The sequence below is a fragment of the Calypte anna genome, chromosome 3 (genome assembly GCF_003957555.1).
Source record: "Calypte anna isolate BGI_N300 chromosome 3, bCalAnn1_v1.p, whole genome shotgun sequence".
Lineage (NCBI taxonomy): Eukaryota > Metazoa > Chordata > Aves > Apodiformes > Trochilidae > Calypte > Calypte anna.
In genome coordinates, this window is record NC_044246.1 from 3,451,517 (window position 1) to 3,463,982 (window position 12,466).

At 45.2% G+C, this 12,466-nt stretch overlaps 1 protein-coding gene across 1 annotated transcript; it reads left to right on the forward strand.

Moving 5' to 3' along the window:
- The first annotated feature begins 11 nt into the window (after positions 1-11).
- On the forward strand, positions 12-6,978 carry C3H1orf131 (chromosome 3 C1orf131 homolog). The gene is made up of 7 exons (XM_030447830.1): positions 12-98; positions 238-533; positions 1,312-1,368; positions 4,412-4,507; positions 5,053-5,139; positions 6,151-6,200; positions 6,655-6,978. Exons 1-7 carry the CDS (start codon positions 38-40, stop codon positions 6,782-6,784), a joined length of 777 nt encoding a protein of 258 aa, XP_030303690.1. The 5' UTR covers positions 12-37; the 3' UTR covers positions 6,785-6,978.
- Positions 6,979-12,466: the final 5,488 nt, after the last annotated feature.

Sequence of the window (12,466 nt, forward strand, 5' to 3'; positions counted from 1 at the left end):
GTCCTTCCGCCCGCCCTCCCGCCGGTTCGCGGCAGCCATGGGGTCGCGGGAGCCGTGCCGGAGGTTGGAGGCGGTGCTGGGTGCCCTCTATGACCTGGGTGGGTTCGGAACGAAGCCGGTACCGGGAGGGATTCCCTTGGGAGCTGGGGAAGGAAGGGAGGGATGAATGGGGGAAGCGGAACGCCGGCGGCCGCGCCCGGCTGACCCGCACCGCGTGTGTCCCGTCCCGTCCCGCAGGTGAGGAGCGGGGATACCGCGGAGCTGCGGGGAACGGCGAAGCGAGAGGAGCGTCGGGAGAGGAAAAGATCCTGGGAGAGCGGGAAGCATCGGGAAGTGGCGGGGAAGAGGCGGCGGGGATGGGAGGGGGCGGGCGGCGGGGACCCCGCGATTTCTTCGGGGATCTGCGGGCAGAGCTGAGCGCTGCCGAACCCCCCTCCCCCGCAACCCCTCCGACTGTGGAAGTGGTGGTGTTCCACGCGAGGAAGAGGAAGAGGCGGCCCAGCCCCTCGGCAGCACCCAGCGGGGGTGCCCAGGTAGGGTGGTCTCTTCCCCGACGGGTTCGGTGTCAGGATGCTGCCCGGGAACGGTCCCGGTACCGCCCATCCCTGCTCGGTTCCGCAAAACGCGGTGTTATATTTTCTATAATTGTGTATTTTAAAAGCGTTGACATGGAGCAAGGATGGGGTGAGCTGAGGGGTTAAAAGCAACCCAACTCCTCTGAAGTTTTGGGTTTATTGTGGGGTTTTTCTGCTGTCTTCACAGACGCCATAAACAGGGTCAGAAATACCCTAATTCCTCCCATCCCATGCCTGGTTGTTTCTTCCCTCTTTGGTAGCTACACCCCGGTGTCTTCAGTCTTGTCTTTAAGATGATCTGAAGTTCCTACCTCCCCCTTGCAGTTTGGATTTGGAAATGTGCATGGCACAGAGCTCAGATGGCTCAGTTTTCCTTTTACACAATGTATTTTATACTTGAAGGTATAAAAATTAATTGCAGCTATTAATGTTTTGTAAATTATGAAACTCTGATGAGCCAGGCAAGAAAAGGCAGGAAATTTAGCACTGGACTATAATGATACCCTATAAATTGTGCAAGGTTGTGCCAGTAAGATCCTATAGTATCTATATATTAAAAATGCCACTGAGCCTCTCTCCCTGAATAAATCCAGGTCATAAAGCTAGAAAAACATCCTGCTGGAAAGCTGTATACTCTTCCCTGTGGTTCATTTTACATTTCACTACTTTAAAAAAGAAATATAACAGTCAGCATGTAAACTGGTGTTATTTCTTAATTTTAATTCTTTTTTTATAGACCAAACAAGTGGATGAAGAGAAAAATGGGAGCAAAGAAGAATTTAACTTGGAAAAAGTAAGTCAGCAGGACTTTCCTCTCAGTGTTCCAATGTACAGGTGTATTTCTCTCCTTGGAGAAGCTACAGTGGGAACTGAGGGAAAGCACTTCCAGCAAAGGCTCTGTCCTGTAGGTGGGAATTTCCCAATAGGGAATTTTGGCTGCATGTCATGGCAAAGGAGGAACATTTGTCAGCTGCTCTGTGGCAAGAGAGGTGTGCTACAACCCCATGGCTTTTCTTCCTGATCTGCCAGTGAGAGTTTGAGGAGTGTTACTGTGTGTTAATTGTCTAAAGCTTCGTGAGCAGCAGTGGCTCTTTCAGGTCCATGGTGGTTAATTTTTGGATATCTCATTTTGTGTGAGAGAGGGGGGGGAAATAAGGATGTTGATAGCTGGTTTGGAAACAGCAGATGGCTTCTTTTCCCTTTGTCTTTTTGTTCTTTTATGAGCATGGACAGCACAGGCCTTCTTGGATGCAGGTTTAATATCCAAGTAAGTGCTGAGGGACTAAGAGGCTGACTCCTGTTCTTACCTCTGCTGTCAGAGTGGTTCCCAAGAATGATGGCACTTTATATATAAATATGAGTATAGATATAAATATAAATATTCATTTTTACACAGAGGAGATCTGTTCCACTGTTTTCTCTGAAATTAGGAGAACCAGAGCTTGTTCCCCTGGCAGTCCTCACCATCCAAGGATCAGAGTCCAGGCTCAGTTTTGTTTCCCAGCACCCCTGCTTTCAGCTATCAGAGAGGTTTCACTGGGGGTGTGACTTCCCTGTGATCTGCCATCTGCAGATGGCTTCTTTTCCCTTTCTCTTTTTGTTCTTTTATGAGCATGGGCAGCACAAGCCTTCTTGGATGCTGATTTAATATCCAAGTATTTAGTTTCTAGATCTGTGCAAGTTGTTTCCTGTGCCTGATTTCTGCTCAGGGATGTGCTGTGATCAGCTCTAAACTGATACAAACAGTGGGGATTTAACCACTGGCTTTAACAAGATTATAAATTCTGGTTTTGCCAGGATATGCATGGATAGTGTCAGCTCTCCATATAGGTGTAGTCAAATATCCATAGAGTGTAGTCAAACCAGCATCTCTCCATCTGTGTTTCTCACTGGTTCTACAGCCAAGAAATGAAGACTCTGTAAATGTGGGGTCCTGTCTGGAGCATGTTTTGTTTTCCTTCATGCCAAAGTCTTGTGGTTTTTGGTTGTTTTTTTTAATTGGTTGGAAACAGAAGTGCTGAGGGACTAAGAGGCTGATTCCTGTTCTTACCTCTGCTGTCAGAGTGGTTCCCAAGAATGATGGCACTTTAGATATAAATATAAATATTCATTTTTACACAGAGGAGATCTGTTCCACCGTTTTCTCTGAAATTAAGAGAACCAAAGCTTGTTCCCCTGGCAGTCCTCACCATCCAAGGATCAGACTCCAGGCTCAGTTTTGTTTCCCAGCACCCCTGCTTTCAGCTATCAGAGATGTTTCACTGGGGGTGTGACTCCCCTGTGGTCTGCCATCTGCAGATGGCTTCTTTTCCCTTTCTCTTTTTGTTCTTTTATGAGCATGGGCAGCACAGGCCTTCTTGGATGCAGGTTTAATATCCAAGTATTTAGTTTCTAGATCTGTGCAAATTGTTTCCTGTGCCTGATTGCTGCTCAGGGATGTGCTGTGATCAGCTCCAAACTGATACAAACAGTGGGGATTTAACCACTGGCTTTAACAAGATTATAAATTCTGGTTTTGCCAGGATATGCATGGATAGTGTCAGCTCTCCATATAGGTGTAGTCAAATATCCATAGAGTGTAGTCAAACCACCATCTCTCCATCTGTGTTTCTCACTGGTTTCTACAGCCAAGAAATGAAGACTCTGTAAATGTGAGGTCCTGTCTGGAGCATGTTTTGTTTTCCTTCATGCCAAAGTCTTGTGGTTTTTGGTTTTGTTTTTTTTTAATTGGTTGGAAACAGAAGTGCTGAGGGACTAAGAGGCTGACTCCTGTTCTTACCTCTGCTGTCAGAGTGGTTCCCAAGAATGTTTAGCAATATGGTGATAGGCACTTTATATATAAATATGAGTATAGATATAAATATAAATATTCATTTTTACACAGAGGAGATGTGTTCCACTGTTTTCTCTGAAATTAGGAGAACCAGAGCTTGTTCCCCTGGCAGTCCTCACCATCCAAGGATCAGACTCCAGGCTCAGTTTTGTTTCCCAGCACCCCTGCTTTCAGCTATCAGAGAGGTTTCACTGGGGGTGTGACTTCCCTGTGGTCTGCCATCTGCAGATGGCTTCTTTTCCCTTTCTCTTTTTGTTATTTTATGAGCATGGACAGCACAGACCTTCTTGGATGCTGATTTAATATCCAAATATTTAGTTTCTAGATCTGTGCAAGTTGTTTCCTGTGCCTGATTGCTGCTCAGGGCTGTGCTGTGATCAGCTCCAAACTGATACAAACAGTGGGGATTTAACCACTGGCTTTAACAAGATTATAAATTCTGGTTTTGCCAGGATATGCATGGATAGTGTCAGCTCTCCATATAGGTGTAGTCAAATATACATAGAGTGTAGTCAAACCACCATCTCTCCATCTGTGTTTCTCACTGGTTCTACAGCCAAGAAATGAAGACTCTGTAAATGTGAGGTCCTGTCTGGAGCATGTTTTGTTTTCCTTCATGCCAAAGTCTTGTGGTTTTTGTTTTTTTTTTTAAATTGGTTGGAAACAGAAGTGCTGAGGGACTAAGAGGCTGACTCCTGTTCTTACCTCTGCTGTCAGAGTGGTTCCCAAGAATGATGGCACTTTATATATAAATATGAGTATAGATATAAATATAAATATTCATTTTTACACAGAGGAGATGTGTTCCACTGTTTTGTCTGAAATTAGGAGAACCAGAGCTTGTTCCCCTGGCAGTCCTCACCATCCAAGGATCAGACTCCAGACTCAGTTTTGTTTCCCAGCACCCCTGCTTTCAGCTATCAGAGAGGTTTCACTGGGGTATGACTTCCCTGTGGTCTGCCAGGTGTTACTTTACAACAGACAAAGTGCTGTAACCTTGTAGGCTCGTCTGGAAGTGCACAAGTTTGGAATCACTGGCTACAAGAAGCAGGAACAACGGGAATGGGAACAGGAACGTGCTATCATGCTGGGAGCCAAGGTAACTGTCACCTGCTTTGTGCTGGTGCAGTGCAGGAAAGGGGTTAAAAAACACCAGGGAGGTTTGGCATTAGTTTGTTAAAACCCAAGATTCCCTGCCCTGAGCTTTCTCCCACTTGATTACTTTCACATTCTCTATTCTCTCTGTTTTCTGTGAATGTTTGGAAAATGAGTATGGTTGTGTTATCAGGGCTGTATGGATGGGGGTGGAAAACTACACTTAACTAATTTTTGATCAGGCCATTCAAAACTAAATTGTTTTGTAAATGCTTGCTTTTTAGATAATATGGGGGGTGGGGAGGGGTTTGGGGTTTTTTTATAGCTCAGTGTGTACATGGAAACCTTGTAGGACTCACAGAGCATGAGCATCCCTCTCTACTCTCTCCACCAAAGAGGATACAGTCTCCATTTGTCCTCTCACCCAGAAGGAAATAAATAATTTCTAATGCTTCCCCACCTGAAAAATATTGTCCCTGCAAGTGTGTGACCATTTTTGGAGCCTACTTAAGAATTTAATCAGTGATCTCCCTCCCAATCTTTTTGCAGCCCCTCAAAAAGGAACACGGGAACTACAAGACTTACCAGGAGAAAACAAAAGAGAAAAAAGCAGCCAAAGATGATGATAAGGGAAAGGTTTGTGTGAAATCTTCTCTAAATGAAGGCAGGATGTAAGAGCTGAGCCTGACAGGCAGTACCTGGTGTGCAGGAGGAATGCTAGAGCTTGGTCCCTGGTGCTCCCTGTGGAATTCCTGGCTTCAGCTGGATTCCTGGCATCAAAAAGAGGTGGCTGTATGGAGAACACAAGGCACAGAGTGAAGCTGGTGTGGTGGTGGCTTTCACTGCCTCATCCTTTGAGGCTGACAGGCTGATGACACAAAATCAGGAGTTTTGTTTTCCTTGCCTCTTAAGAGAAAGAAAAATGTCCTTCTGTTAAAGTTGGATGGGTGTTAGCTAGCCACGGAGAGCCAGAATCTTCACCTGGTTTCATATCAGCACAATCCCATCTAGGATCTTGCTCATTATTTAAAGCAAGGGTGAGGTTTCTGTTGCATCCATCCATCCATCCATCCATCCATCCATCCATCCTCCAGCACTGCCCATCTGGCTCCAAGCCTGCTCCTTGCCTTGCCATGGAGTCTCCTCGTGTAGGTTGGAGCAGGGCTGCAGGGTGGAGAATTGTTCTACCAGCCTGTCTCCTGCCACCCTCTTCCCCTATTTCTCCTCCTCCTCCTCCTCTCTCACGTGGCTCAGAAGTGCATGAACTGACACGTTTGAACCCTGTTATTTGACAGGTACACTGAGTCAGGCACCTGGGCACGCCTGCCTGCTGCCAAGTCCATCTTATAGACTTCCCAAATGATCTGTCACCTGCCCAAGGGACAAACATCTCTCCTCATCCAGCTGGATTTGTGCCTCCTCACCTGGCAGGGGCAGCCTGGGGGTCACCAGAAGAAGGCTTGTGCCTTCCAGAAGGTGACAGAAAGGACTCTGGGCATTCCTAAGTGTCTCCTTAGCACATTGCATCACTTGGCCTCTCAGAACTTCTCCCAACCTGCTTCAAACCCCTGGGGAGCAAAGGCTTCCCACTGCTTTGTCTGCAGGGTTGTTCCTTATCCATTCCAATATTTATCTTTTTAACAACAGGAACACATGGGTGAGCCTCTGAAGAAGAAGAAGAAGGAGCAGAAAGAGAGGTGAGCTGGTTTTAACATGGTGCAAATTCACTTTTTTTTTTTGTAGCCTCCCCAGCATATTTCCCCTGGGCAGCTTTCAGCAAGGGGGAAGGAATTTCTGCAGCTCCAGAAGAGCTCAGTCACTGAGTGGTGAAGCTGCTCTGTGTCTCAGCAGTTCCAGAGGCCCCAGTTACAGAGTTTGACTCCAAATCTGTCAGTTCTGCCCTGACATGTCTAAGGCTGCGTGGAAATCCCTGTGTGCCAACCCAAGGAGATGCCCCTTGGAGCATTTGCCCTGAGAAATAATTTCTGCAGTATAATATAATTAAATATTGTCATTATAACTTGATATTCCACAATACCAAACACTGACTGCATGAAGAGGTGACATTTCCCACCATATTAAGCACTCTTATGAGTTTGATTCCTTTCTCTTAATGCTTTTGGGTTTTTTTTCCCCCTCTTCCTATTTCAGAAAAGGCAAAAGGAAGAAGTTGGTGCCCAGCATTTGGTCTGCAGGACAAGTTGGGAAATTCAGAAATGGGACTTTGATTCTGCAGAGTCGTGACATAAAGAAAATTAAATCATCCAAAGTTATCAAGTGAACTTCTCCTACAGACTGAAATGGACAATATGCATGAGAGAGAGTTTGCAATGCTACCAACACAGACTAAGGAAGCTTCTCCCCTCCCCTCCATATCTTAATTTTTTCTCTATTATTTGTTGCAGGATTTTCTGTATTTCATTCTGCCTTGGGAAGAGTATGAAAATTTACCACTTTATAATAAGATTTTTTTAATTAAGAATGTTGCACAGGCTATTTTTATTATTTAATGATTTCTAAAGAAAGCCTTTCATTTTCTAGATTGAGCTTTTTGGCTGTACATAAAATATTAATTTAATCCATTAATTGATTAAATATATACCTCTTAGATATAGGATCATAGAATCATAGAACTGGCTGGGTTCGAAGGGACCTCAGAGATCATCAAGTCCAACCCTTGATCCACTCCCACTGCAGTTCCCAGCCCATGGCACTCAGTGCCACATCCAGGCTCTTTGGAAATATCTCCAGACACGGAGAATCCACTACTTCCCTGGGCAGCCCATTCCAATGCCTGATCACCCTCTCCAGAAAGAAATTCTTTCTCATCTCCAACCTAAACCTCCCCTGGCACAACTTGAGACCTTTTGTGCCCTCTTGTCTTGCTGAGAGTTGCCTGGGAAAAGAGCCCAACCCCCCCTGGCTCCAACCTCCTTTCAGGGAGTTGGAGAGAGTGATGAGGTCTCCCCTGAGCCTCCTCTTCTCCAGCCTCAACACCCCCAGCTCCCTCAGCCCTTCCTCACAGCACTTGTGCTGGATCCCTTCACAGCCTCCTTGCTCTTCTCTGGACCTGCTCCAGCACCTCAATCTCCTTCCTGAACTTCCTGAGGGGCCCAGAACTGGACACAGGACTCAAGCTGTGGCCTCCCCAGAGCTGAGCACAGGGGCAGAATCCCTTCCCTGGACCTGCTGGCCACGCTCTTCCTGAGCCAGCCCAGGATGCCATTGGCCTTCTTGGCCACCTGGGCACACTGCTGGCTCATGGTCACCTTCCTGGCAATCCAGACTCCCAGGTCCCTTTCTGTCTGGCTGCTCTCCAACCACTCTGTGCCCAGCCTGGAGCTCCCCATGGGGTTGTTGTGGCCAAAGTGCAGGACCCGGCACTTGGAATGTTGAACCTCATCCCGTTGGGATCATCCCAACTCTCCAGTCTGTCCAGGTCCCTCTGCAGAGCCCTCCTGCCTTCCAGCTGATCCACACTCCCCCCAGCTTAGTGTCATCTGTGAATTTGCTGATGATGGACTCAATCCCCTCATCTAAATCATCAATAAAGATATTGAACAGCACTGGGCCCAACACTGATCCCTGGGGGACACCACAGCCGCCATTTTGATGCAGCCCCGTTCAGCACCACTCTCTGGGCCCGGCCCTCCAGCCAGTTCCTAACCCAGCACAGAGTGCCCCTGTCCAAGCTGGGGGCTGACAGCTTTTTCAGGAGGATGCTGTGGGAGATGGTGTCAAAGGCCTTGCTGAAGTCCAGGTAGACATATATTTATATGCTTCAGCATATTTATATATTTCTGTATATTCCTTTCCTCTGGAAGGGGCATGGAGAAAGCAGTACCTTGCTTACTCTGAATCTGAAGTAGATTTTCTCAGACATTTATTTGGCATACATCTGTTTCTGTGTCTGCACAACAGTTTTCCTGTCCAGCCATACCTCTTAATGTTTCAAAATTATCTGCTTTGGGGTGAAAAATGGGATTATTTGAAGTTTTATCCCAGGTAAGAGCTCTACAGATCTCTGCAGAGGACTCCAAATGAGCATTGTTTAAAACGGTGATTTTGTGGCTTTGTTGCTACAAAACAATATTAAAAAAAATAAAATATGTAAGATAGAGCCAAATAAGGCCCAGACAGTAGTTCATGATTCAGGAATATTTGTTTTGATCAGTGTTCCCATGCCTCACAGGGCTTTTCTGTGAAATCTTTGTGCAGTTTTAGTGGCATTTGGATTTCAGCATTTGGGGGGGTTCTGAAAGAACAGTTTTGTCCTCTCTAGCTAAATAGGGTTTTTTTTTGTTTTAAGGCTGTCTTTCCATTAGCAATGGTTAATAACATTCCCAAAATGTTCTCTCCATCCTACATCATGCAAAAGAAACTTGAGGATTTTAGTTGAAGGCCAAAACAAGGTTAACTTAAATAATGGGGAGAAGTCATTGCTATGCTGCATGTCAGCTTATCTGGAGCTGATGTGGAGAGCTCTGGCAGTGAAAGAGGTGCAGGTGGGAAAGAAAACAGACCTGAAAAATTTCTGGAGAAAATTCCAAGTGTATTCCTGAAATCCAGCATCCCTCTGCAGGCTGGGGGAGCAGAAGAAGTGTCCTGGCTGCCACCCTGAAGCCTGGGATGGGAATCTGACTCGGTGAGCAGCATCAGCTTGCAAAGGTACCAGCAGCACATCCCTCTCTCCAAGCAGCAGCATCCTTCACAGGACAGGAAAGTATTCTGGGATGGAGAGAGCCAAACCCTTCCATTCCACCTTCCTCTCAGGTCCTGGAGAAATGCCCTGCCAGCCCAGAGAGGATCAAGAGGAAGAAGAGGGTCTGGAGGGAAGGTAAAAAGTAAGAAGGTGGGTAACAAAAAAAAAAAGAAGGTGGGTAAAAAGGTGGAAGGGAGGATTTCTGAAGCCATGTGGGAAGAGGAGGGTTGTGCAGGGTTGGGTTGCTCAATATTGTTACCACATTTCATAATTAATTCGATTTCTTCTTATTCAGTATGGGTTGGAGATTCCAATTTGGTAATTCAAACTGGAACTCACTATCCTGGCTGGCTACAGCCTTAGAGAAATGTCAAATCCTGATGGCATGAGAAGGTGTTAATCCCTAAGAATTGAGTACAGAGGATCCAGACTTGTTGGGGCAACAGATGAGCTTTGAATGTTGTGGCATAACCTGTATTTTTTAAACCCTGATTAATCCTTGAGCTCATTTTTTCACTGCTTACTTCTAAATAAAGTTTTTATTCAGCTGGCTTTGGCTGGGATGTGGGAGTTCAAGTCCTCAATCATCTTTGGGGGTTTAAAGGGTTCACTTTCCACCTTCACAGCTCCAAAAAGCTATTAAGGAGTGAAACTTGATCAGAAGGGAGTGTCTTAATTTTCGCAGTCCTGGTCTCAAACTTGTAAGCTCTGTTAAAGAAAAGTTGAAAAAAAAATAATAATTCAGTTCTTAAAAGAAAAAGTTGCAAACTGAAATGCCAAGCTGACAGTAGGACATGAAAGGGAATAAATAAATAAATGTATAAAAGCTTATTCAACATTTTGCATTTTCTTGCTCATTTATTACTGGTGTGGATGAATTTTGTATCAAACCCCCCAGGGATGGGGGGTTGGGGGGCCATGCTCCATCCTTGTAGAATAAACATGGTCCCTTCAGTCCTGTTGTGTTGCTAGATGGATTAATAAAAATAATAACCAAATGAACCCATTCTGTTCCTGCTGTTGCTCTGGCCTGGTGTGATTTCTCTTGGTGTCCAGGCTGCTTTGGGGTCTGATCCAGGAAACCCAGCACTGAGCAACAGATTCATTATGGACAAGGGAGGGAAGGGACCATTTTATTTTGATTTTATTTTGCTGTAGCTGAATAGAGATGTGAGGCATGAAGGCAGAATGCACAGATTTTCCTTTTCTTTTGCACACCTATGAGTTTTATGTCCATTCCCAAGGGCTAACCCCATTGCCATCATTTTTCCTCCTAGTCAAACCCTTTGTCATGAAGGAGCTGGCACTGAGTTGTCCCCAACAAGAAGGCCAGGATGGATGGATGGGATCTCCACACTCTTAACCCTAATTAACCCCTAATTGGTTGGAGTTGTTTCTGATGCTTTCTACTGCTTTATTCCTTTATTCTACTGCTTCCCTTTATTTAGGAAGGTTGCTGGCAAAGCAAAGCAGGTAGGTAGGGTCAGGCATGCATCCTACATGCCTCATCTCCATTATCATAGAATCATAGAATCATAGAATTAGCCGGGTTGGAAGGGACCTCAGAGATCATCTAGTCCAACCCTTGACCCACCGGAGCAGTTGCTAGACCATGGCACTGAGTGCCACATCCAGTCTTTTTTTAAATGTCTGCAGGGACGGAGAATCTACCACCTCACCGGGCAGTCCATTCCATAGCCTAATCACCCTCTCCGTGAAGAAATTCTTTCTAATATCTAACCTAAACCTCCCCTGGCACAACTTAAGACTGTGTCCTCTTGTCTTGTTGAAGGTCGTCTGTGAAAAGAGTCCAGTTCCCACCTCGCTACAGCCTCCTTTCAGGTAGTTGTAGACAGCAATGAGGTCTCCCCTGAGCCTCCTCTTCTTCAGGCTGAACAGCCCCAGCTCTCTCAGCCTCTCCTCATAGGGTCTGTGCTCGAGTCCCTTCACCAGCCTGGTTGCCCTCCTTTGGACCTGTTCCAGGACCTCTACATCCTTCTTAAACTGAGGGGCCCAGAACTGGACACAGTATTCGAGGTGTGGCCTCACCAGCGCTGAGTACAGGGGAAGAATCACCTCCCTGGACCTGCTGGTGACGCTGTCTCTGATACAGGCCAGGATGCCATTGGCCTTCCTCCTATTTTTTTGTATCATCATTTGCAGTCAGAAATAGGGTCCCGAGGCTGAATTTGTTGGCAAGGTTTTAAGAATTTATTTAGAAACTGTAAAACAGCATCAACTCAGATGTCAGGTTTTCCAAAAGGAGAATACACAAAGTTTTAGTCAGACCAAAGGACAAAAAAGCAGTTTGATTCCAATTCAAAAAATACAAACGTTTGCTACAGGTAGAAAATTATAAAAAGTTTGTATTTTCCTCTCGATCTGGTGACAGACACATACAGCAGAGATGTATATTTCACCAGCTCCAAATTCATACAAGCTCTGGGGAATGCCAAGAAAGGAGAAAAAAAAAAAAAATGTCGTGGTTAAGAAGCAAACAGAGAAACAACTTTTGTCTTTCATTTAACCAGAAGTGAACACCATTATCTTATTCCTTTGCACTTTTTTGGTTGCCAACATTTAAGTTAGTGCTACTCATGCTTCATATAACAATCAGAAATAACAGCAGGTTTACCTCATGCATTTATTTTTAATATTCATCACATAATGTCTTCTCACCATGCTACCTAGAAAGGTTACTGGTTTTATTGACAACATTTAAGGAGGATGAAGGAACGCAATGGGGAGCCAGATTTTTTTATCTGCTTCTTCACAAGAGAATGTTGGAAAGCCAATTAGCATTAAAAAATAATTCTGTAATTAATTCTGCTTGGATCTGGTTGTAGTAATAATAAAAAAAAGGTTTCTTAGCAGAAGGGGAAAATGCTGCTGAGTGCCTCTGTCAGTCAAAACCTCTTCAGTTTCCTGTGCTGGGCAAAGATGCAGAAGCCCCACACATGGGTGCCTTGCATGTGGGCTTCTGCATGGGAGATAAAATAAAATAAATGTCTTATTTATGATGAATTTGTGCTTCACTCAGGCTGCTGCTTCAGCCAGCAGTGTTCAGTAGTGCTGGGCAGAGGAATTGCCAGAAATGTTGTCAGTAAAAACCAGAAGCATCTCACTTCTTAAAAAAAAAAAAATAAATAAAATTAACAGACTCTCCACCTTTGTTTGGTATTTTTCAGTGAGAAGTGCCCTTTACATCTGCAGTGGGGGGGGATTTGGCCCCATAACTTCTTCTGAAGGACTTGGAACCCT